This window comes from Neodiprion virginianus, chromosome 1 (genome assembly GCF_021901495.1).
Source record: "Neodiprion virginianus isolate iyNeoVirg1 chromosome 1, iyNeoVirg1.1, whole genome shotgun sequence".
Lineage (NCBI taxonomy): Eukaryota > Metazoa > Arthropoda > Insecta > Hymenoptera > Diprionidae > Neodiprion > Neodiprion virginianus.
In genome coordinates, this window is record NC_060877.1 from 6,015,001 (window position 1) to 6,042,348 (window position 27,348).

The 27,348-nt window shown below is 39.9% G+C and overlaps 2 protein-coding genes across 4 annotated transcripts in view; one reads left to right on the forward strand and one right to left on the reverse strand.

Moving 5' to 3' along the window:
• The window catches only part of LOC124307086 (uncharacterized), a 22,748-nt gene extending 9,600 nt beyond the window's left edge, over window positions 1–13,148 (forward strand). The window contains exons 2-3 of one of the 2 annotated variants that reach the window (XM_046768449.1): window positions 8,141–8,335; window positions 12,422–13,148. In XM_046768449.1, the coding sequence (XP_046624405.1) occupies window positions 8,141–8,335; window positions 12,422–12,768 (542 nt within the window). In that variant the 3' untranslated portion in view covers window positions 12,769–13,148. Of the gene's footprint in view, window positions 1–8,140; window positions 8,336–8,993; window positions 9,376–12,421 lie in introns of those variants that run through there. The other variant, XM_046768438.1, reaches the window with a different exon arrangement.
• The window catches only part of LOC124306911 (RING finger protein 17), a 108,195-nt gene that overhangs the window by 19,029 nt on the left and 61,818 nt on the right, over window positions 1–27,348 (reverse strand). The gene's annotated exons all lie outside the window — the stretch shown is intronic.

A 27,348-nucleotide genomic window follows, 5' to 3' on the forward strand; every position in this document is an offset into this window, starting at 1 on the left:
TCCAAATACATTTATCGATTTAATTAACCGGTCAATTTCCACGATCCATGTATCAATTAGTTATCAACATCTGTACTTACGCGATTGTATCGGACATTATTACATTTCTTTGGAATTAGTAACGCGTCTTTCATCATATCGCTGTACAGTGATTAAACTTAACAACGTGTTTTCCAACGGGGCTTACATCCTTGCAGCATAGACAACTGCATAGACAGCTTTGACACACGAAAGAGAAAGCAGCACCAGCAGCAGCGGCAGCAGCAGCTCGAGCCTACGAAAGGTTGGAGCTAGAAAAGAGCTGGTACATCGTGACAATGCTGTCGGCAACGTAGAAAAATTCCCACTCAATTAAATAAAACGCGTGTATGCATGTACGTGTTTACGTACAATGTAAAAAAGGAACCTCGAGTACATCGTACGGAGAATTTTGAGATTACGAACTTAATTGGCCTGCGTCGGTATTTTTCGTTTTCAAATCCCCCCGAGTCGAATTCGCGATATTTCGCGTTTTATGCGAATTTCATGAGGAAAAAAACGAACTGCCAAGATTTCATCGTTTCACGATTACCGTTGTAGCTGCGAAGCGTCAACTTGTTGCATAAATCCTTGTACTATACGGATGAAAGAGGGGGAGGGAGGGAGAACGATATACGTAGGGAAAGAAGAAAGGTTGACGCAGCATCGGAGAGGGAGAAAGATAAGAGACGTCTTCGACTATAGAATGAGCAGGATAGAACTCGCCGCGCCTGGCATTGACCTGCTTGCCGAATACATTGCATACATATATAAATATTCTGGACATCACAGCTCCGCTGTAATATTCATGTGTCCCTTTATTCATTCATTCATTCATTCGTTCATTCTTAAATCGCGAGTCTGTCGATTGTTTTATCCATACCTGACCCGCGTGTATACGATACATATGAAATATAATGTTACATTCGATATCTATCGGATATGCAAATCTAGCTTTTATAAAAACACACTAAATAAAAAAATTATACAATATAAATGAATATCATAAAAAAAACTCATTTTATTCCGAAGCAAGTTTCAACCGAGGTCTGCGGATTCTACGGAAGATTTTTTTTTTCCCACCGCGGTAATATACGTACTTTTTATTTCCCTGCAGGTTAAAATTGTCAGGGCGACACGTTGTATAGATGAAAGAGAGATAAAAGAAAGGAAAAAAACCACCTCTTGTGGGATAGACACGCGTGTTCGTGTGTATGTATTTATGCATGCGCATCAAAAATACACGGACACGGAACGCGTGAGAACGCGATGAGATTAGTTTTACAAATTACAGCCGACCCGCCGTTACTGCAGTAGGAAAGTTATATACGTTCGTACAATAGAGGAAGTGGGGGGGGGGGGGGGGGGGGGATTTAGAGACAAAAAAATTACGTGGAAAATGTGCCTAGGTTTGAATGTTCGAGGAATTTATTTACCCACTCTACTTTCTTTCGCAGTCTTTTCGCTTCCCGCTCTCCGCAAATTTCCGGTTCCCATGCGAGAGAGAAAAATCGAAAGCCTGATTTTAACAGATCGGTTAAATATTGAAATTTTTTTCATTTTATTATCAATCGTCGAAGTAACAAAGACTTCAGAGTATCGGCCACGAATGAAATGTGTACAAATATCGATAACAGTGCAAATTCACGAACGCGTGACATACCCTATGAATAATTTCGTAGTTTCTAAGACGCGACGGGAATTCCAAGGGTGAATGTGAAACGACGCAACAGGTTAGAGCCAAACTGCCGCAGAGACAAATTGCTTGAGCCTCTTTTTCTTGCGGTCGCGTGTTTGCTTTGGGGTGATTCTTTTATTCGCATTTTACCGCGCGTATAAGCCTCGGAGTTATAAAAGTTTCACTATTCAAGGTATTCAAAAGATGTTACTCGAAAGGTTTTGACTCAGTGAAAAGCCTTACATGCATTTATGCATGTACACGGATGAATAAAAACATTTTTTCAAAGATTTGTTAATTTGTTATTAATTGTTTTCTCTCATTGTCAGCCGATTCGAACACCAAGCAGACGTAACAGCGATTCGGAATTGCAAACATTCCGCTTTTAAAATATCGCGAAACACCGCCGAGAACAAGTAGTGAAAAATTCTACTCGACAACGTATATATTATAAGCTTAAATGGGCACGCATAGACGATGACCTTGTTCAGGAAGTTGTTCTGATTTTTTTCATCCTCCTTCTCTCTTTCTTTGCCAGACATTTATCAAGTCTAGAGCCTTGGCTGATCTATCTATGCTGTATAAGCATGGATTTCTCTTCATATAAATACGTCCACTTTATACATATATATATATATAGACTTAACCGCAACGCGGGATTGATTCTCAACGATTTTTCAATCGCCCGCATGCGGAATGGAATAAAAAGCGCCAAATATCGGATCGAAATGTACACACAATATACATGTATATTCGCTGATAAATTGCGTTGGGTAAGTCGGTTAACTGAACCGGTACATCAGAAAGTAGTGAATTATGGTTTGGAAGATAAATTTCAATTTCTAATGAATCAGCGAAAAATTTAAGATCGGAAATAATCGCGAGGTGAATCGAGGCGAGGAACAAAAAATGAGTTATTGTAATTCGGGGTATAATTAATCAACACAAATCTTGAAATATGCATCTAGCTATACGTAAACATTGAATTTTCCGTTTTATGCAACTGCACAGTTTCGCTGAAAGGTTCAGCAATTAACGTGGATAGTTTCTTTCCGAAATAACCGTTCGGTTCGAGAATATTTACAGCGCAAATTTAAAACAAACATAAAAATAACAACATTTATGTCGAGTAAAAAACAAGTGTGATTAATTAACGAATTTTCTACCGTTCCACAAGACGAAGATTGCTTCAGTCATGGCGTATTTCAAAGTGATAAATGCTGTATAAATTTCTATAAATGTATGAACTGGATTTGCAGATAGAAAAAGTATAAATGGCAATCCTTAAAATGGTCATCTTTCCACAAGCCTCGTGGTAGCTAGATTAAACCTCTCGTTAGAGTTTCGAAAGCCAGCTTATAAGCAGCAGCTTAATTCGTTAATTGGTCACAATGAGGAAAGAAATTGCCTAAATGAATCAACCTCTGCAGCGTAACAAAAACTCGCCTCAAGATACTTGCATCGGTAAACTCGAACAATTAATTAAACCGCGCGTAGTTCGCGGCATAATCGTTGAAATGATATTTTTTTTTTTTTTCTTCTTTTGTTTTTTATATGACAAAATAAAGTTGCAATAGAAGACGAAAATGGCAACCACGCTAAAGGAAAACCTTTCGTGCAAAGTTTCTCAAGTAGATTCTTTCACTCGCAATATATGTAACGCGTCAACGAGAATCGACGTACTCTTGTGTAAAACTTACAAGTTTTTTGGTTTAAAAACTTGATAAAAACTTCAAGGATCAATAGGCCCCGAAATCAAAGTTAGAAACAGAGGTGAACAATTTTTAACAAAATCTTTACCAATGTTATTACTTACTAGTTGAATCTCAGACAATCCTAAGGCTGCGAAGTAACGATTTTTCTAAACGTGCATCGTGTTGAAGTAACGTTACCAACTTCAACCTCATTTATACCAGAGAGGGTTGAAAATGATTGGACTCTGGTGTATTTCTGAATTGAAGAAAAATATGATGCAGGTACAAAAAAAGTCAGTTCAAGCGCCAAATTGTTTTCTCGACGAAAAAAAAGTAAACTCGTTGCCTCAAAAAATGATTTCCAATTCCCAGGATAGAAAATTGATATTTTCAATTTTTCCATGACCAAATAAAAAATCCCCAACGACCTCCTTTAAATACCCCGACATGTCCTGGTTCGTGGCCACCCCGTCTCTTCCCAACTTTCGATTTACACGGTCCAGTCGATCGATCCTCAAGTCGAGTCTCTCGACGGAGGGAAACGGACGACGATGACGAGTTGAATGCAAAAAGGTGACCGGGTGTCGACATTTGTATGCATTGCATCGAGTGCAGTATTTCCTGGGTCGGTGGTGAGCCCGAGCGGTTCCAACCCTCGGCCAACACGCTCGACATCTCCGAACCGTCATTTCTCCTCCTTCCCAAGTATCGGCGACGACGGTACCTGCAGAAGGAGCAGCGACAGCGACAGCAGCCAGCACCAACCGCCTTTCGCGTCCTGATTACTGTTTTCCTTCGACACGGAGTTCGCCACCTCGTACGCCCGGGGGACCGCACTTTGTCGAGGCAACCTATCGGAAAATAGGGAAACCAGCTTGACGGTTCCCCGCACGCTCCTCTCCTCTCCCCCCCCGCCCACATCTTCTCTCATAAGCCGCGCCCGCACCGCGTGGCGTTAGCCGAGGATGGAATGAGATTCCACTTCTAATCACGTTTTCCACCAGCGGTCCTGCAGGAAAGTCGTTACGTAGTTGACACCACGCGACGGCCGTGACACCGTCCGAGTTTAGAGCATCGTCTCCAACGGCCTTCCGCCGCCTCGATAACGCCCCGACGAATTTCCATATCTTGACCAATGTCAGAGTACGGTATAGCCGCAAAGCGACGTGGACCGAACGCCGGTCACGATTCCAGGCTACCTTGAAAGGTGTCTTTTGCGCGATTCGACGACGCCGTTAATGAAACACGTCGCAGGTACCTCGCGTATCTGACGCACACAACTTTTATAGGCAAATGCACGGAGAAGGAAAGTTTTCCAATTCTGCAGGTACCGACTTAGGATACGGCCGAGCGCTTCTACCTTGGCAACGATGCGGAATCTTTACTCCCGGGATTTTTTTTTTTTTTTTCATTTCTTTTTTATTTTTTGTACATACCCTTCTTTTCAATAGGTACTCATTTTTCTTTATTTTTCATTCGTAGTTATTCTCTTTCAATTTGACTACACGGAAAGTTGGGATTGATTGTGAAATGAATATACCGTCTAGTCGTGGTCGGGTGATCGTGTTTGGTATGTGAATGAAAAGATGCGAGATGAGGTAAAAAGTTTGATGAAAAGTTTGCCGCAAATTGAATCGTGACATTTATTCTCAAGTACCTATACGTGTCTGGTATTCCTTTCAATCCGCACTTTCTAGCAAGAATTTCATTTCGACTATATGGTAACAAAGCTGTCATTGTTACATTTTTAGTGTCAATTGTTCAACTGTACGACAAGATTATAAGAGAGACGGTATACCATTGTGAATTTCTAAAACGACGTCGATTAATGAGGAAGTAATCAATTAAACCGTGTGCGTCGAGTTACGGAAAAGCCGTTCAATTTGTACGAAGAGATAACCGGGAAGAAAAATTTTAGATGCATGTATATGTATATGTATATAAATACGTATACGCAAAGCCGTTCGAATTGGAATTACTAATGAGACCGTGACTTCGAAGTCGAAGCCTTCTTAGGTGTGAAATAATTGGTCCTGAGATTGAAGATGGTGCGAAACGGCGCCGAGGTTTCCAGGTACCGATGCTGGTATGTCGACGAATTTACTAGCTGAAGTGAAGAGCGCAACAAACGCTCGGCGTGGAAACAAAAACAAAAAAACATTTAACGCGAGAATAAAAATAAGAAGCGAACGTGATCCACAAAAGTAATATCAACGGTGTCGTCTTACTTTCGAAATCAGAGACTGGACTGCTTTGCAAAAAACAAATTTGAAAAAAGAAACTCGCAGAAAACCGAGGGAATTCAATCACCCAGTTTAACGATCCTTTTCAGTCTATAAAATTGAAAGGACTTTAGAAGGAATAAATTGAATTGCACCAATGGGAACAAATTTTCCGCGTTCAATTACACAAACTTCTGCTATACCGCGTGACGCGTAAAGCTGAGGAAAACTGAATTCCGCTTGCATTTCGGAATGCCGACGATACGGTGATTCGTGCCGACGAGTTTCCTACACTTTTTCAACGACGCTGAATCGACCACGTGTCTTACGAGGAAGGTATCCCGTTCTAGTTTTTGGTCTACTCTGACATATTAAAAAAGAAACGAAATCGGAGTGATCGACCTGGTACAGCTCCCTTGCGAGTCCCGAACAGGATGGATGGAGTAGGAGGAGGACAAAGTGGACGAGGAGGCATGCACGATACCTGGACGTTCGGAAACAGAAGTGGATTCGCGGGACGCGAAACGCGGCACGTTCCGAACGCAAACGCAGAGATATCCGGACGTATTATCGTTTGCGGAATGCGTGACCACGGGGGGTATTAACGACCCCAACCAAAGGAGAAAGGGGTCACGCGTGACTCCGCCGTGTGTGTATTTCACTCGTTTCCCTCGATCCCTGCAGCGTGCGGGATATTAAACTGCACGCCGTGCAGGCGTTCATAACGCGAGCGATAATAATTGTTTAGCAATGCATGATCGCGGTGAGTATGATCCGTAAACATTTTCCATTTTCGAATAAATAAATAAATAAACGAATGAACGAGTGATACTTTTTCAACATTACGTACGAGCACAGCTATGTTATATCATAATTTTCACAGTACGCATAAATCAACGATTTGCCTCCATCGCCTATAACTGTATACATATATTCGCGTACGAATAAATTTGAATTATTGAGTGATCCCTTATCCCGGGAATTTGTCACGTGCTTTCCCACATTACGTTCAAATTATTATTCATCAATATCGTCTGATTTCGTTTGTTTATTTGCTTCTTTACCCCCTTCGTTTTGTTCCTTCTTCGTTATTAAACAAACGTATTCTGCGTAAGGTAGGATATCGTAAAAAGAAGGTGGGAGGATTAAACTGAAAATCATAATAACGTCACTACGCACCTTATACTTGACTTCGGTATCGTTCAAACTTTGCTTTTCACTAGTGCCCGTGGAAATGTACTTTTTCCGTTTACAACGAATCACTGCACTTTGCATGCTTCGTAACGACAAACACGAGCCTGATATGTAAAACGCGATGATGCCACGCGGGATAATCCCTTCTTGCAAGAGCAACACCTTTCACCTGATATGCAGCGTGAGGCACGCACTTAAAACAATTCGAATTCGAATATTTTTCATTGGCACTCGGCCATAAGTCAAGGAGAACACCGCCCATGATATTACGTCAAATCGATTGCATCGTCTTGATCATTGCGCAGACAATGGGTGCGTATGCAGGTTGTAGATACGAGGCTCTCGACTTAAAAATTTGCCATTCGGTACGTGCGTAACGGATTCATAATCTGTCGACATAATCAACGATACATTATGATGAAATTTTATTTTGCATTTACCGCCAATGCGAGGTGGAACAAAACGAAGCCTTTGTCTCTTGCATTCTTAACAGGCTGCGGACCCAATTCACGATCGTCACAGTTTTCATCATACGTATACGTATATTTCTCTCTGCATGTTCGGCATTGAAAAGTATGAATTATTTATATTACCTTTTAAAACATAACACTCGGTTATTAATCAAGGATGAATCAGAAAAAGAGCAATCTTTCTATAATAATTTAGCAAGTTAGCGAGATTAAAAGAATTTGCTTTGTACCGTGGATGAACGGGGAAAGAAAACTTCATCATTACGTAACTATTCGATAAAAACTTGGAATTCCATTGCAGAGAGCAATGCGTGTATAAAAGTATAAAAGTATAAAGTATACTTAGAGCAAAGCGAAGGTATTTCAATGCGAATTAATAATTAGTTCATTGCTAACGACGATAAGTAATCAATGTTACGTTGGCTTTCTGGTGAAAAAGAGGGAAGGTAAAGGAAGAAGAAAACGAAGAGGTAAGAGCAAAAAAAAAAAAAAAAACTTGCTCCCCGTAATCAATTCAGAAAAATCCAGGGACACTTCCCCTCGTTACGTCGACTGTATAACGAAGTCAATTATTTGAAAAGCTTCTGAGTAGTTTTCATCGCTCTGTACATGTAAATCCACGTACCTATATATATATATATATATGAATTTTGCCAGGTTAATAATAAATTTGTAGGCATACGATACATCATACACGTATGCGTAATATGTACCAAATCTACCAACCGTACCTACCAAAGCACGCGTGAGCGCTAAACAATTTTTTCTCGATCATTAAAAACAGTTTACACAAATATTTGCTCGGAAATTCATAACGTAGGTGTTATGTGTAGATATGTATGAAACTTGACGCAATTATTCCAGACGGAGTCGAAGATCGAGGCCAGAGCGGATCGAAGATCGCTAAAAGGACGAAGCCTCTCGACCCGGAGGAGGAGGATTATTATTACGACGATGTAGACGAGCGGAACAATCCAACGAATGGAGCGCCAGTCGCGCCCCCAGGATTTCTGAGTCCTTCGGTGAGAGAGTACCTGGATCTTGGTAAATCTATACCCGGTAAGTGAAAAAAATTCTGGCAAGACGTTAAAAAACTTCCCCCAACAGTATCCCAATTATTTATCCGTCACGATGGACACCCTGATCAGGTGTCATGAAAATAACTATCATTACCTAGTTATCGTCGGCTGATGCAGAAACGAAACTAAGGTAAAATGTCGAACGAGTTTCGTCGTAACGCCGTATGGATTTAATTGAAAAAGAGTCATATCAATAGTCTCGGACGTCTTATACGGATCGGCGATTGAATCAATATAGCAGCCGGCATGTCTAAAGTTATCTCATTGACCTGACGATTCTCAATCTCCTGAAGGGTTATGCTATTCCTGGCAGTCTGGTATAGGATAATGAAATACCTCTCCCTCCAGACTAGATCAACGTCGAGGAGATTCTGGTTTCGCGTCACGCCGGGACACACGCGGAAACATGCACGAACTTACACATGCACACACCCCTGTTACCGCCCACAAGTATCACGGATGCATCACCGCGATGCAGAGCTGCAGCTTGCGACGTGTGTGCGGCCTTGCAGGGTTCACCACCACCACCACCACCAGCAGCAGCAGCAGTTTCATCCGCTTCACTGATTTTACGATGATGGGCGAGCGGAAATGTAAAAGAGAAGCTCTAAAGCTCAACTACGGTCCTTCATTTGCCAAACATGAGAAGTAGATTTTCATGCGAGATAACCTTTCCCGCCTTCCTACTTCCCATTTACTCCTGCTGCTGCATCTTCCTATTCCTATTTCTATTTCTATCTCTATCTCTATTTCTATTCCTATTCCTCTTCCTCGACGTTTTCTCACCTGCCGCGACTCGGGCATTAGGTGACGGCCAAGCCTGCCGCCCGTCGTGCGTAAAAATCGAGACCATTGCAACCACTGTTGCCGAAGAAGGAGTATCTCTCTCCAGACTCTTTATAACCATACGGGAATGGCTCCATCATGTCATGTCCCCGAACTCGCGTAGGCGTTCCTCCTCTTCACGCAGCATTTTCATCCTGTCCGGGCGTGCCGGTAGTGTGTACATCGATGCCGATGGTATGGTTAGTGGTGGTGGTCGTGGCGGTGGTAGTTGTGGTGGTGGTGATGCATACCTACTGCCATTCACCTAGTGCTCTTTTGTTTTGGTTGTCATAGTAACCGGTGGTAACGTCAAACGTCGCGGTATTGAACGGGATCACCGCTCTATCCCACAATGTTTTACAGCTGCAGGTGCGGATGAAGGAGGAATGTTTTTTTACTTTTTTTTTTACTTTTTTTTTTTTTTTTTACCCTTTTCCTTCTACTCCTTTCTACTTCTACTTCAGTCTTTCAGACTCCATCGTTCATTTCGAATTGTACACTGTCCCAGCAATCGGACAGCGATGCCATCAAAGTTTTGCAAAGTTGATGAAGTCTTTGAAAAACTTTGACAACAGCTGTATTTTCTGTTTTTCATTTTTTTTTTTTCTTTTTTGAGGACGGGAGGGAGAGAGGAAAGGCGAAAGGCTTTTGTTTCACAAACAACCCCCGATCTCGATCACTAAGAGAGAGACAAGGTACCACAAGAGAGGAGGAAAAGATGGAACGAAACAAAATGGCAACAACAGTAATTCGAGTTTTCAAACTGAACGGAGAGGTTTGCCTGCCCCGAACCGCGGAGGAATTTAGGTATCTACCTCGGTGACTCGAAATCGCTGCCAGAGTTCATTTTATAAAAATTAGAACACATAACTCCAATTAGGGTGTGTGCATGTACTAATTGCCAGATATTTATCTGCATTCTCCGCTCTCTGTTGTACATATCCGGCAGCCTGCCCACTGCGGCCGTTGTATAAAAGCTTGAAACGATAATAATTCGAACAACGCGCGTTCGAACAAACAAAATACACAGAATAATAAAACCGAGTTCACGTGAAGTTTTGAAAAATTAACGTTATATACGCACGTTTATACGTTGGGAAATCATTGCGGATTATTGACAAAGACAATTCCACGCCACGTGCAAAAACAAAAAAAGGAAAAATTTTTAAATACAAATTAACGTGATTAAAAGACCGTCGCGTTCGGCCCGATTGAAGAAAGGTTTTCTCTTCCCCCCTCTTGCAATAATTAAAGATTAAAAAATAAGTTTCACTTTTACGAAACGATGTTAATTATTCATTTTACAGTCATAACTCTGCATATAATTGCACTACGCACCGCATGTACAAAAGTGTTCCCTTATACGTGTAATACTAAATGGAAAAAAAACAAAAAAAAGTATCGCGTACCCTACACAAGGCGCAATTTAACTTTTAATACTTTGCAAAAGTTGTGTATGTAAAATAACATCGAGTAGTTTTCCCGTTCAGTTTTGTACTCTATTTTTACTTTTCTTCAATTTACCTTCGATTTTTTTCTTCTTCTACTTCTTCCATACCCGTGCCGCAAACGTTTCTATTTCGACTGCATCGAGCAGTGCAAGCTGCAACCTCGATGCGACGATTGGCGTGTGCAATAGATGTGTATGTAATATATACGTATGCGTGTATACGTAGGAACGGAACATATACGGAGAGCCGTCACTCCGCGGGGAAAATAAATTTTGTTGACAGGTTTATACAAAATTGCAAAGTTTCCTCCCTCCGACCAGCCCGAAGTACAGCAGCGAACTGAATTTACCCTTCGTGGATCCAAGATATAATTACTTGGAGCTAACTTGCGAAGATTCTGAAGTAGTTCACGTGTATCCGTATTATACGTGTATACGCTGGGTATGTACCAAGAAGCACGTTGATTACCGAATCAAACTCCGCTAATTTCAAGGCTCTTCGACTAGCGGGAAGAACGGAAACAGACCGTGCACTGCTTCTCTATATCTTGCGGTCGCTGACAGAGATCGAATCCCTTCAGCTAATATAGTCTAATTCTACCTCTACATCGATTCGAAACGCTGTTGTGAAATTGTACGATGCTATTGTCCATCTTCAAAATCCCAACTTCTCGCACGTTATAAAATGCTCAATCGTAGCTAACGACATGCTACATCGTTACAACTTGTAGAACGATTTACGCCGTATACCACGAAGTTGTCCCAGGAAGTTGAGACGGAACCTGATTAGAGTATACACGTCGAACTCGCCGTCTGATTACCACTGACTCGTTTATTCATCGACAGCATTCGCATCCCTAATCATCCCAATTTTCGAATTATACAAGTAAGCAAGGACACGCGCGCGTTAAGGATACAGAATATTACAAATCATCCGTATTCCATACTTCATCACGTATACATTCGCTTGCTGGTGATCGGCTGAGAATGCCGCATACGTTAAACGGAATAACGGATGGGGGTCAAAATCCCTAAAGACCAAAAAGTCGTCTGGTTGAAAACCCGAAATTTTCAAGAGACGAATTTTAAAACGAACGATCAGCGCACCGAAGCTGGGATTTTTGATAAAACAATTTTCTCGAAAGTTCATTTAACCGAACGCTTTCTTATCCGAAAATGTATTTTCAGAGCAGTCGGCGTTCCGAATAACCGAAGCACAGAATGTGGAGATGCAGAAAAATGAAAGTTCCGAAATTGAAAATTGAGAGCGGCTGATACTTCGGACACCCGCAAAACCGAAAAAAAAATTAAATGTCGACGATCAAAGTTCCGTAGGAGCAAAATTAAGATTCACAAAATGCAGAAGAACCAGAATGCCGAATTCAAACTTTCGGCATTTTGGCAATTCTGTCGTAGCGGGTTTCGGGATTTCGACCTTTCGAGTCTTCCGTCAGTCGTTTTTGATAAATTCAGATTCGTAAATTTTCGACAAAGGCACGATTCTGACATCTGAAAAGTCGAATTTTTAACTGTTCGCTGTTTTCTCAATTCAATATTTTGCCCTTCGTAATCTTGGACAATCTGAAAAAAAAAAAAAATGTCGGTATAGATTTATTTATACATTTTTGCGTTCTAAATTTTCATTTTTCGACAGATCATCTTTTCGTATTTACGGTCTGTCCACATTTTCAACCGGCGGTAATTAGACTTTCGGGATTCCGTCCCGTCGACTGTTTGATCTTTCGTATATTTGTAACCTACCCCGATTAATAACGGTTAACTTTGTTGCAGGAAGGCCAGGAACGGATTACCCGGTCCTAGGGACAGTGCCATACACGAATTTTTACTGCGACGATCAAGCCTATCCCGGTTTTTTCGCCGACGTTGAAACAAGGTGCCAGGGATGGCATTACTGCGACATAGACGGAAGACAGGCGAGCTTTCTCTGTCCGAACGGTACTCAATTCAGCCAGGCGGTATTCGTCTGCGATTGGTGGTTCAACGTCAGGTGCGAACTAAGCCCCAAGCTTTACGCCATCAACAGTCGCCTCTACCAAAGGCCGACGGAAAGCCCGACGAGGCTGCATCGTGTCATAACCAAGGAGTTACTCGAAAACATCTTCGTCAAGCGAAAATGAGAGGAAATTGAAGACGATACGAAAGAAGGGAGAATAATTTGAACAAAGATACGCCTTTTTACGAGAGGGTCAAAAACGGAAAATTCAAAATGGACAAATTACTATTCGATTCTTGCGCTGAATTATTACGCGTAACGATGTAACATCCTTAGTACTTAAACCGTATATATGGGGTAGTCAAAATAAACGTGAACAAGGTTTGACCTCGACCCCCATCGAATTCCTCGCCGATTTACTTCCTACTTCTACTCTACTCAAATATAAATTTTATAATTCGTTCAAACTTTTTCCACCTGCCGTTTAAAAGTAGGTATTTTAGACCTAATTTTCCATGACACGAAAATTGTGTGTTTAGGAAAAAGTTGTAAAAGGGAAAAAATTTCGTTTTTTCTGAATTGGTCGTAAATAATTTTTGTCAGAATTTTCCAACAATCGCAAGTCATTGTTGTCGACGAAAAATGTACAAAAATCGATTTTTCTCAAAAACTACATTCTCGAAAAATTTCAAACTTTTTTTTTAATTATCTTTTGACTAAAAGGAAAACTTTCTTTTACATTTCACGTAAAATCGCCCGGCCGTTGTTTGGTAGCTAAGTTTCTTTTTGCACATCAATATGCATGTTATTCGGATTTTAACAATTGGCCGCAATATTTCTTCGATCCATTATTCATCCACTCGGTAAAAAAACGACGACTTACGATTTTCAGAAAATCCTGAAGAAATTATTTTCGACCAATTCAAAAAAAACAACCCAATTTTCTTCCAGATGCACAGTTTTCGAGTTCTGCAAGATGAGATCTAAAACACCTACTCCTAAGCGACAGGTGGAACAAAAACTGAAAAAATTATAAAATTTTATACTTGGTGGAGTAGAAATATGAAATAAATCGGCTACCGATTCATTTGGACTACCTCGCGTGCATGCACATACAATCGAAAGTATTTTACGTCGTTTCAATATCAAATTATTTTTCGGCCCTCACGTTGTTCGTACAGGTTGTAAAAAAAAAAAAATTAGGGCATTGAACTTTTGTAATACGTCACGAATCTTTGCAATTCACGACATCTGTTGTTGAGCGACGAATGATGAGAAATGTAAATACACGGATACGGTATTGTTACAATAGCTGTAGCAACTAACTAACGGTTAATTTAAAACATATTTTGTATTGTCAATATATTATACGTAAAGTTGAAGAAAAGGAGGAGGAAAAAAAATACGAGTAAAAAGTAAAAGCTCTGTTGTTATCCTGGTTACGTGGATAGTTTTGCGGTGTATAGTTATAACTTCGTATGTAGCGTATACTATAATAATTATAATTGACAATTGTTATTTTTGTACATAGAAAACTCTGTGAACTAGCATAACAACTTTGCAACAGAAAAATTCATTGATATATAATTATATACTCCGATGAAAATACACGCGAAGCAGTGTGTTAATTAAATTGAATCTCACAGTTTTGAGCGTACGTCGTTTAATTTTACTTTTTCTCTGCTTTATCGTTATTCGTAATTTACTTTCACATTTCGCATCAAGATTTTACGAGATCATAATCCGTCGAAAATTTATAAACGCAACAATACACGTTACAGAACCGTCTTGGGTTATTTTAAAGACGGCGCACCAGGTGGCTGTTTTTAGTTAAACGAATTCACGGAGGCTACTTTCGCACCAACGAAGGGGGACAAAAACGTTTACCTCAAACGCGACGGCTATACGCAAGGCTTGCGATAAAATTTGAAAGGGGTGGAAAACCAGCCTGACAAAGAGGTTGGCGACATCGAGACGCGGGGCGGAGAAAGGGGAGAATCCATCGGGGAGTTGTCGGGTAATCTCAGGTGCATTGCGCCTCGAATTCGAGACAGAGCTCGATATTACCGATCCAATTTCGCCACGGCGATCCGAGGCTCTGCAACAGGCTACAATGATGGTGCAGTCGGAATAGGTCTGAATTAAAAATATTCGAGATACAGCTGCGTTTTTGTGTACAGGGATTTTCGACCTTTTGAAATTCAAATCTGAAGTGATTTTTGAGCGGCTCGATCGGCGTTTCGGGAAAACAGTTCGTTGATTCGACTCCGTTTCCGACATACGAGGACACAATTCGATGCAGAATTTTCCGCTCTAGACGATGGTCGAGTCATTTTTCATGTATTCGTAGCAGTTTTTGAGGAAAACGCAAAAAAAACTTCAAATTTTACTGTTTTTTTGAAACGCCGGCGATGCAGCTCAAAAATGACTTTAGATCCGAGTTTCGGAGAGACGAAAATCCCTTTACAGAAATATGTAGCCATATCACGAATGTTTTTAACGACGAATCGGTGCGATCGTCCGATTAAAAAATTTGGAAAAAGTAGATAGCCGTTAAAACTACGTGTAGTTTGCGATGGTAAACAAATCAAAGCAAATTTGAATAACACAAAATATTAAAAATGATTAAATTCTGGGATTTTTTAGCCAATTCTCGTGTTTCTTGGGAACATTTTCCTGTTCCACCAGATTATCACAGATAGTCTAAAAAATATTCAAAAAATCTGTACACACTGTCGTTTAATTCTAAGATAATTGTTTACGAACATCTATTGCACCGTACTTACACAAAACTATTTATATCCACAATGGAGACAACTATTTATACATTTTCTAGACAGTGAAAAAGAATTCCTATGTCGAAAAAGTTAAGCTCAAAATATCGAAATCAAATCGAAAACACCAAACTTTTATAATTTTTCACGTTCTCGTGATAAAAGTTTCATTCAAATTATCATATATTTTATCTTGTGTTATTCGAATTTACTCTGATTAATTTTCAACACGTATTAGGAATGTCCTTTTTTACGGGTTAACTGATTTTCGCAAACAGCACTTCTCTACTTTTTTCTTGATCTAACTTTAGGTTCAAATAATTCGGTAGACTCGTACATGAAGAATTATCGTCGTGTTTTTCGTAACGCTAAAGGTACCGATTGTACGATTACATGCATTTTGAGAGAGATTTCCATTTGACAACACATCAGTACCGACTATTCTCGGAATTGTTTATATTATTCTTCGTATACGTACATTCGTTTTCTTTTTATCCTGTTTTTTCCCCCTTGCAACAGAAACGTTGGAATTGCGAAATTAGGTCGAGCATGATAATTTCATCGTTGGGGAAGAAGTAGCAGGTAGGTACTCAAGGAGGGTATATGCACATATCCAGACTTGGCATACAATTGCGCGGAAGTGTAACCGCGTTCGCCATAAATGAGAAACAATTTAAGCGACGAGTTTTGCAGCAAGCACTCGTCTAGTACTTATTGTTAGACGCCAACCGAGCTACCCTAGGCTTTTTTAAAAATTGTTGTACATATTTTTCACAGTAAATGTTATACAGGCGATACGCATACATATGAGTTGTTTTTTTTTCCATTCTTCCAAAACTTTCAACAGCAGCTATTTTTCGTACTCCGTGTAGTATAATCGTGTTGAAATACATCATGATTCGCTGTTACTGCGATCAGATTCAAATTTTTTTTTTTTTTTTTAGGTACTACTCGAAAAATTTGTGCCAAATATTGTAAAAAAAGCGAAAAAATAAAATAAAATAAAATTGAAAATATTTAGAGGTTGCTACCAATTATTGTAACACTCTTTATTCATTTTTATGTGTATACCTTAAGGTTTTCTATTCATATATAAGTGGTTTATTTTCTCCGTATCGTGGTTCAATTCATCGTTGTTCGCAACAATCAGTACTGAAAACGAAATAGGGACATCAAGGTGATAGGAACAACAAAAATTGCTATCCAAATTTCGTCTAGATGATCAATCTTTCGGATAAAAGACGTGAACAGCCAACTGCGACCTCTAAATATTTTTCTACCTCCTCCAGGTTTTACGATAATGTTTTTTCAGTATTTGTCACCAATTTTTCCAGTGGCGTATATAAAAAATTTGAAAAAAAAACGTACAAAATGAACCACCATAGCGTACGTGTACAATAGCGGAAAGTTTAGAATCGTAATACTTACGAAGAAAAAAAGAAACCGGTTTACAGTAAAAATCCTCGGCTAATCTAGAAGTAAACGCGAGTTTAGCGGAACGTAAGCAGCTTCTACCGTATCACTGAGTAATCCCCAAAGTGTATTTAGATGAGGCAAGAGCCGATGCACTTATACCGGTGAAGCAGTTAGCCCCGAAGCTATTTAATCCAGTGGTTTGAGATGCACGCGCGTCCGTACTCGCCGCAGAGGTTCCTTACAATTAGTTTGAAGAAATCTGTTCAATCGGCTCTTGGTATGGCGGGCGTATAAAAGTTGGAAAGTAATCCTTTTAGTTACGGGTTGGAGCCGTCGCGAGACGCAAAACGTCGACAACGTCTCCCAAACGTTCACTTTTAAACTTTTTTACCGACACTGAAACGTTTTTCTATCGATCCCCGATCACGTTTACATCTCTCCTGACACTTGAATCAGAGCTAATAAGCTTTAACGAAACGTGTGTGCGTAAAAAATGTCGAATTTCCAAATTTTGAGGTATTCGGTTTGCTTACAATTATACGCGCATAATCCTATAAATGGAATAAAAATTCTCTCCCGAGTTTTACGGTCCGTTAATGCGAGGATTGTGAACACGGCGAAGCGTGACAAAGGTGGATAGTTGTTCGTCGGAGAATCCGTTGTTGCCCTTAGCCAAGCGAATGTATCGGACAAGAGTTAATCAATGAATCGCTCGAAGCTACCGCGGCGGCAAAATCATCTTTCCTGACAGACGCGAGCGCAATGCCCGGGGCGTGTAAACTAGTATGAATAATTAAAATATCCCTTTCAAGTTTTGGCTTTGTTTATACAAACGAAAATAATTCGTTCTGCAACCGATATGAAACCGTGAAAAGCAAAATGAAGCTTCGAGCCAGTGACTCGATTTGATCGAATCAGTACTAACAAACGCGGAAGAAACGAAAAACAAAAAACCGAAAAAATAAACAAAAATAAAAAAATAAATAAAAACGGAGGGAGGGAGAGGGAGGATTATTCGCAGCGTCGTGTGTGCAGATCCGTATGTAAAAAAACAATCCTTCTCCACTCCGTCAAAATCGTGTACGATACAAAAGTTGTAGGTGTAAGTATCGAAATAGAAAGAAAAATTTATCGCGAGGTAAAATCGAATAGGGAAAAACGCGGATTTCCGTAGTCTGCAAAACACGAGAGCGCGTGTTTTGAAATCTTTGAGGGATTTGCAGTTTCAGTATATACTTGAAAGAGTTTTACGTAAGTATAGGATGTACATTGCGGACATATACACGTGTACTGGAAGAATAAGGAAAGATGAAAGAGAGGCCGTGGACGAACGATGTTTTCCTCGCATTGTATGCTTTCCGCTGCATCAGAGTCCCGCCCAACAAGTGGGAAAGAGAGTTTCCCTTTATAAATACGTTTCACAGTTGTTTGCGCACGGTCGTCGATTTGCGAAAAGTGGATTTAAATCCGCGAGTTGAAAAATCTCCCGCATTTCGCATTATTGTCTTTCAGTTTCCAACCCCATGCCGTACCGTTCCCGTCTTCTGACCCGATACAATATTGCGGCAATAAATTTTCGAAATCCGGAATACACGGGTCGTTCGATCGCTAATTTCGTATTCGAGAATCTCGAGAATTTCCATCGGCCTTTACAGACGTATAGCTGTATTTTCTCGATTTGAATATAGAAATCGGACCGAGAACGGCGCGTCTGTAACAGAGATGCGACTCGACGATCGACTTTGGGTCCGGTTCGTCCAGCTTTCACCTCGGGGAACAACGTCCACCTTCACCGTATAATATCTCGTTCCCCCGAGGTATCGATGGCACATCAACCTGCCTCCCTGCCTCCGGCACGGCTTTGGCCTCATCAACCGCTTCTGCTTCACGGACAAGGACGTAACGCTTCCGGTTCGTCTGCGGTTGGCAACGCCGTCAAGGCCGTCTCATCAGCTCCAGGTTGTAATCGAGATATACACCTTTGCAATCTGTCAGGATTAACCGATACCTACATCCATTTCCGAAAGTGTCGACTCAACGACGATCACTCGTATAAGATGATAAAAGTGTTCGAAATATTCCGTGTGGAAGAAAATTTTGTAACAACAAACCGTCGGAAAAAAAGATTAACTTTTTATCAATCGTTGACCGAAACATCGAAAGTCGAAGTGTAAGTATAATATCGATTTTCTAGCAAGGAAGGTTGTTTTTTTTTTTACTGAGAAAATTATATTTTCCTTGCTCGTTATGAGAAATCTTTTCCAGTTGGGTTGGTTAAAAAATATTATATTCTTGAGGGTAAAACTGCCAAATCACACCTCGACCTGCCTTACTTTGGAGGGTGGTTTTACCCCGTGAAAATGTTTAATGGCAGATGAAGAAAAATACGTGTCGCTTTGTTTGTAGTCTACTATAACGTATTACAAAAGAAATCAGATCGGCGAGATCGACCTGTGACAGCTTTTTTGTAAGTATCTTGCACGTCTGATGTACGTACACGTGTACCGTTACTTCCACAAATAGCGCGTTATTCCCGTTCACACCGTAATCTCTAAATATCGTGAGTAACGCGTAATGTGAATGTAATTGTCCGTCGGTACGAGCGTGGTCTCAACTATTACAGATCCGAGTGTAATTGGTTGAGAAAGCGTTCCAACGCACTTGAAGGATCAACAACTTCCTCGAGTACCGCGACGACGATTTTCTTTCCTACGTTATCGTCGACGCGACCAACTTGCAGTCCGTAACACCGTCTACTAACCGTCCTCGAAATTAATCGTGAGCACTTTGGCAAACTTGTATGTACGTACATACCTATATACAAGTACAAAGAACGGCTCGGAGACACAACAAGGACTGGGTAGTATCGAAATTCGGTGATAAAGACAGCGACGAGAGCTGCACGCGAGAGGCGAGTTGTTATTATAGAGGGAAGCGATTGAAGCATCTGCGTCAAAAGCTGAAGCCGTCCGGGTGCTCATTATTGCACCGTAGCATTAAATCCGCTTTGGCGCATTCCGGCGAAGCGAGAGAGTCGAAGAGGTGTAGAGGTGGGCGGATGAAGAATAGTTAGATGCATCGACGATAATGCATCGGGTGCATCTAGGTACGCGTATGATGCAGTAGCGTCAAGGTGGCGTCGTATGCCGAAGACGTACGAATCTATTCGCACAGATCCGACTCTGAATGCAGGTAGAAACGGACGAAGGTGCAGAGGAAGGAAGAAAGGAAGTCGCAACCCAGGTCGATGGGTCGGAGGATAAACGTCGTCAACGCAGGCAGGTGACATCGTTTGACAACCGTGAGATGCACCTCCTCCACCTCCTCAACTCTCTGATATTCCTGCAACATCCAACGGAGCAAAAGATTGTTTTATCACGCGTTTTCGCTCCGACGAGTTCGCGTCTGCGTCTCGTTCGGCGCCAACTTGTTACCACGGAGATTGAGAGGGAAGATAATCGCAGGAAGCATCTTCGAAAGAGCTCTGTTGCTCTTTTTGCACCTAGTACCTTTCGGAACCTCGTCTTGAGATGATTACAATTAGGGCGAAGAAATTAGAGAAGAAACGAATGGAAACTGCGAGGAAGCGAGTAGAAATCGGTTCGTACGATTCGTCTCGCTGTCGTCATGAGAAAAGGCGATACTTGTGCCAATTGGCGGACAAATGAGACTGGATTGTTAATAATGACCGGGAAGTTGAAGTTGATCGTGTGCAGGTCTGATTGCGAGTCCGCAAGGACGAGGAGAGTCGACGTTCTATATATTCAACGCGCGTAATATTTCGACGAATGTTCTTCTAGATCTTCTGGTTAAAAACGTATAATATTTGCCACAGCTGACATTGTTTCATTCGTTTTTGTCCAATGATGGATGTTATGTTACAGATCGAGTTATTTCCCATGTTTGTTACGTAGAAAGGGGCGATCTAGAGGTGTGAACTGTAATATAACATTCTCCAGTTTCGTGAGACTTATTTTCTAATCCACTACTCGACGGCAAGACTTCGAATAAGAATTGAATCGAATAATGGAATTGAAATTACCGAATTAACGTTTCTTTCAATTTTAGATTCCCAGACTTTCTTATTGTACCCGTAAAACGGATGGATTAGATAATCAAGAATCATTGTATGGTCCGTGAAACGGGGAGAGAAATGCAGAATAAGAAAGATCGTATCCTGGTTCTAACAACCGAATCCTTTTATTTCGAAAGCCTTTCACGCACCGTAAACTGTACTGATCGTTATTTAACCTTCCAATTTTTCCTTCCACCTAACTGACGAAGCTGCTGCTTCTGCTTCTGCTTCTGCTTCTACTGCTGCTGGTGCTTCTGGTGCACCAGCCACTTTACGTCTTGCATCAAAAGCACACATGTTTGTACTGTTCCTTGGTCATAATGCTGTTTGCCAACAATCTATCGCAGTATAAGCCCAGGAAAGACGCTTTCCAGCACGTAGTGCCCGTCATCGTTGAGGAGGTATCAACTTTTGAACTGTACGAAGCGATATCGTGTCGACTAATTTTCATCGACGATTTAAAACGTAGTCAATTTTTCATCAAGACTTTTTTTTTCACGATACCCGGAAATAAATTGTACAGTACTGAGAATCTGAAAATTTGATGGTAAAAATGACGGTGAATTTTTTCTTTTTCAATACGTGGGAGTTGAAAATACGCTGCAATTGCAGGGAGCTATTCGTATATAACATAATACCCACTGGTAGGTAGAATTTCGAAACGGAAAGGGAGAGAGAGAGAGAGAGAGAGAGAGAAAGAGACGAGAGTTCAAAGCGCGGAATTTCATTCGATGATTATTCAACGCTTCAAAATTACGGTCATGAAATTCTATTAATTGTGCGTAGTCGGTGATTGTGCATTGTTTACAAGAATTGAAAAAGCGTTACATTAGCAATTACGAGGCTGTAGTCAGCGAGTATAACGAACCTATTCAGGTTATTTCTATACGTATTTAGGTCAATTTACAATCATCCCTCAGGCGTTCTAGAAAAACATACAAGTTGTCGCATAGAACCTGTTCAACCGACTTCCACAACACGATCTACGTCACATTTTTGTCACTCTGTGAATCGAATTCGATAAATTTTTTCACTATTTTTTTAAATCACTTTTCACAATATGTTACAAGTTGAAACTTGGAAAAAGAAATGTGAGAAACATTTTACTGGAGGAAAAGATTCCGATTACCGCATAGTTATACAGTAACTTTCGAATAATATCTTCACTCACAATCGGGCTCGGAATATTACATTTATCAATAATAATATAACCCGTGCATTGAAAGGAGAAAAAAAAATATCAAGTTTTTGATATCGTCTTCGAGGCTTTCGATTATACGTATATTCTTCGTTTCAAAAGATTCAGTTCATTTTTATCAAAACTATCAACTGTCATTTACACATTTCGTATAACATTACTTTGCAAAACTCGATTTATAAATGACATATCATGATATACCTACACAAGCATGTACCTTCTCATATCGTAAAGTTGTTAGTTTTTATTTTCACTCATCTATACAATACATGCGGTGGATTAGAGTTAAAAAGATTTGAAGACAGAAAAGCAAGCAAATTGAATATATGAAAAAAAAAAAAAAAAATGACGAAAGTACAATAATATGGAGCACCTGTAGTGGCATCGCAAACAGCAGTAGCTTCGAAGAGAAGTAAAATCAAACATAAAACAGTTTTCTGTTCTCTCAATAAATCCTGCACTCCCAAAGAATTGCACTCACAAACACGTGCGAATCTATATCACGTACGTATGTTACATACATACGTACGTACGTACCTGTAACGCGTAGCGTATGAAATAATCGATAGCTCGTATCCAGCGATTTCCCCAATTAGGTACGTACGCGCAGCTCGCTCCCCTCCCACAAACTACCCCTTCGCTCTTCTCTCCCGCTTCGATTCCACGGAAATTGGCAACTCAATTACCCGGCCGATGAAGGGAAGAAAAAAAGAAAATGATAAAAAAAAAACAAAAATTGAGAAAAGTAGCGGTAATAAGTGAAACGAATGAATAACTGTTGCGCGGGTACAGCCAAGAACGACAGAGCCGGATGCTTTCAACGTGTTGCAGCATCGTCGCACCTGTTTAGATGTGCACTTCCAAATGGGAAGCTCGTCAAACTTTGGGGTGCAACCCCAATCAGCTAAGAGATGGTCGCAGCTGAGCTAATTTGCATACACAGCTACGTAGGTACGAACTGCATATCTAGAAATTGCGAAGCCTGTTGAGAGAACTTAACACTTGAGCGTGAAATGCGTGTGGACGAATGCATATACGTATGTAATACATACGATGTACGGTGTGGTGTACGCTTGTTTACCAACAACGCAGAGTGTGTTTCCGATGGGGAGGGGATGTAGGGAGGATAAGAGAAGAGAAGAGAAGAGAAGAGGAAGATGAGAGCAAAACGAATCCGGAGGTATTAGAAATTTGTTTCAATTATAAAGTACAAAGGCAGCGAGACGTACGTGAACCATAGAACGTGAATATCGGTTCACAATTTTCTCCGCATGCACGAAGCTGTCCATACGGCTTTGACGTGCATGAATAATATCTATAACAATATGTACGCAACGTTTGCTTTGTACTTCATGCGAGTGAGGATTTTTTTTTAGTCTTGATTTTTAATTTTTTTTTTTTTTTATGGTGTTTTTCTTGCAAATAAATATTATTTATACCCAGAGAAATTTCCAATAATTATATAATCAGTTAGAAATGATCGGAAAAATTCGTTGGGATCGTCACGCGATGAGTATATTTAAATAGATAAAACCTACCGCGGTGTAAGAAATAGACTTTTCTCACGTGAATTAATTCAGCAGCTTTCGTTGCACTTGGGATTCGGTATTTTGTTCTAATTACACGCACCTACATCGTTCGAATTACACATACCTATACGTATGTTCACGACTAACGATCTGTACAAACAAAAATTTCGAAAGTAAATCGGTATATGTAACGTACGTATTCGGTTACTTTCGTCCCTGTTATACTCGACGAATTATCGTATATTAAACAGCTGTTAAATATTTTCACTTTAGAAATTTTATTTACCACCAAATGCACGCGTTTTAAATTGATAATCGACTATGTTCGGTTATAACGTCGTTCTCGACACCTCGAGAGTTTTCTTCAAATGTAAAATACATCGCTTGTTAAGTTAGACCAGGAGTCGATGTAACGACGATAAAAATCTGACGAAAGATGCGAAACGTTACATTCAACAACGTTTCCCAACCATTATACGCGGGATTTGGTGAAAAGCAATAAACCGAGCTCCGAGAAACATATCGTCTGTTTACAGATGCTAAAATATCATATACGTATTACATACAAAAATTTTCATCGGGACGAATTTTTTTTCTTTCATCTTTTTTCTTTTTTCCACAACTTCAGCCGCACAGTTTTCACCGCATGCAGTAAAAGAATAAAAAAAAAATAATAATAAAAAAAAAAAAATGTTATAAAAAACGGCGCAGCGGGAATATAGGAAAACGTTCTTTGATCCTGATTGCCATTTATGCCGAAGTGTGCCTACGTGTATGTATATACTACGTACGACAAACGTGTGTAGGCGGCACATACGGCTGCTGAATGCGTAAACACCAAATCGAAATGAACAGCATTAGACTGAAAACGCTAGCAAAGTGACTCGGAACTCGCATCCGATGTACACATACCTACAGAGAATGTAAATATATACATTAGGGTATATATGCATGTATATATACACACTCTGACAGTAACAGCGGCTAGCAGGTGGATATTCGGCTTTGGGAAAATAGTATAAACCCCGCTTACTGATTACGCATCGGCTATCAACAGCCTGCACGAATCTATATATTATATATATACGTATATCGTCAATAAAAGTAACATTAAACTTTCAAAGTGCCAAGTTGCGAGCGTTGTAAGAAAACATCGAGCAAACGTAATTGCTACGTATCCGATCCTCTCTCACCTTCCGGTCATTTTTCACGACAAGGATTGTTCGTATCGGATAATACGATAATGGATACGTACGATTTTTGTATAAAGAAGCAAATTATAAGGACATAATATAACGATAAAATTGTAAATAACTTTTACACTTATCGTTTGTCGATAAGACAATTCTTCGCGATATAAATGAATATTTTATATGGATATATACATGTACGTAAAAAAAAAAAAAAATTTTTATCAACGAGAAACAGATATGCTCAGTTTCTCCTCAATTTGCCAATTTTTGTGACCGTAAAATCTGTTCTTGTCATCACGCATATATGTGTATATATATAAAAAAAAGGTCGTTAAGTCTGCGACTACAGTGATATTACTATTGAGTAACAGCTCTTTGAGTACATGAAAGATTGACTGGAACAGACGGTGATAAAACTTGTACAAGTGAAATAACGAATCGCGTGTGTAATTTCTGCATTGGACCGTACAAATTAACGACCAAATTAAACCATAATTTTATGATCTGACCGAGTATAGCAAAGAACTATAGACTTTCACTGACGAGAATCGTTACAATATTAGGTATAACCGTTATTGCGAACTAATAATCGCATTAAAAAAAAAAAAAAAATTTGAGCGAATAATTATGGCAATAGCGAATGCGTTTCGAGACTCTCGATTCTCCACATTCGGTTGTTGCACTTGCACGAAGAAGAAAACTATGTGAAAAAAGTGAAAACACCTTATGCAAATCCTGTCGTCACAAACTATTTGCTACGGTAGCTTTAGGTGTATAGGTAATGCTTGTGAAATTTTTGTCAACCTAATTCATACGTAATACCGATCCTTTACATTAAGCAACGTCAAGTTTTCTGTCCTATATACAAATCGACATGTGATAAACATATCATAGAAGCGGATTGTAGACATTTAAGACACGAAATGAGATGCAAAATTGACAAATTATACAGAATTGAAATTTTACACCGACGAATATACAAATCGTATACATATTATAATGTGTGTGTATCAGAAGCGCATGTTTCTGTTTATCAAACGGTAAAAAGTCGGTTACGAAATTACAATAATACATAAATAATATGAATGTAAATAAATCGTTACATAAATTACAGATCTAAATCGGATATTTTGCTGCACCGTGTATGTACCGCGGACAAGTGAATATTCATTAAACTGGGAATCGGATGTCATAATGCACAACGGTAAGTTATAATATAACAACAATGATAACAACGGAAAATATTTAAAACAACAAGACAAAGCAAAACGTTGAAACATTGTCAACTCGCTGTACAAACTAGAATGTTTCGATACAGCAGAAGTTTATATACCTTATTAGTAGAGTTTCATTAGTTATACACATACCGGACGGTCGCGTATTACGACCTTGGATGAATTGTTAATATAAAACAAAAATTCTATTTAATTAGCAGAACTTGGTCATAACCCGTGTTAAATCAGAATATGAAATAGGAATCCGCGCTCTGCGGAGAATAATTAATTATATTCCTCGACAAGCAGTGAGCACATGTATAATATATATATATATTAGAGCGGTCCTTAAGAGTGAAATCGGATTTCGATGGTCGCACCCCTCAAATTAGTTGAAAATAATTTTTTTTTTAAATTTTGCCTTCCGCAAGAAAAAAGAAATTCTTATTCTCATAAGGACGATCGGGTGATCGAAATTTTTGAATTTCTATTTATTATTCTCAGCCAAGAATTTCCTTTCTCTTTAAGCCCAATCCCATTAACTTCCTTGACCGCTCAAAACTTTGTATTCACTAGTCGGAATTTCTTGCCGCACTGAACGACTTAGACAGCGGAGTAAAAAATAGAGATAGCCAAATTTCCCAAACGGCGTTTCAAACGGAACAAATTCGCTTTAATTTTGCTTTCATAGAAAATTTGCCTCGTTTTTCGTAATTCCAACAATATTCGAACAGTTTTTCTAACGACACCCGTTTTACTGAATTTTTCTAGTCACCATAAAAAATGAAATTTTACTCCGTGTATATATATACATATTATATTAGAAACAAACGTAGAAATTTCGCATTCGCAGTCAAGTACGTACAACAAGTCGCGAAACTACAGGAAACAAACGAAACGCCCGGAACGTCCAATGCAGCAGACACGTCAATGTCCCATTGGTTGAAATTTCCCCGACTCGTATACTCGTTGCGTCGGTCGAAGCGGGGTTTTTGCGCGAACAATGGTTATGCAGCGGAACATGCTCGCCATAAGCTTATTAGCAAATACGAGCAGATCGTTCTTAACACGGGGCTTCGACTGTGCTCTCTATCTGGGAAAACAGTGGAAGCATGCAGCGCAAGGTGGTGAAACACTGTCCCTTTCCCACGGACCGAAGCCGAGACATTCGAATTGCGAATCGGCAGTTGGTAGATTTCGCAATACGAAGTATTCCTTCTACGTATGCAGGATGTAACGTACTGGCGATAATGCGGTTGGAGTTCAGATGTTGGGAAACTTTGTAACCGCTCACCGATTCAAAGAACTTACGTACGAGCTTCGAGGAATTATAAGTTGAATTAGGATGAAGCTGAAACTAGCAGC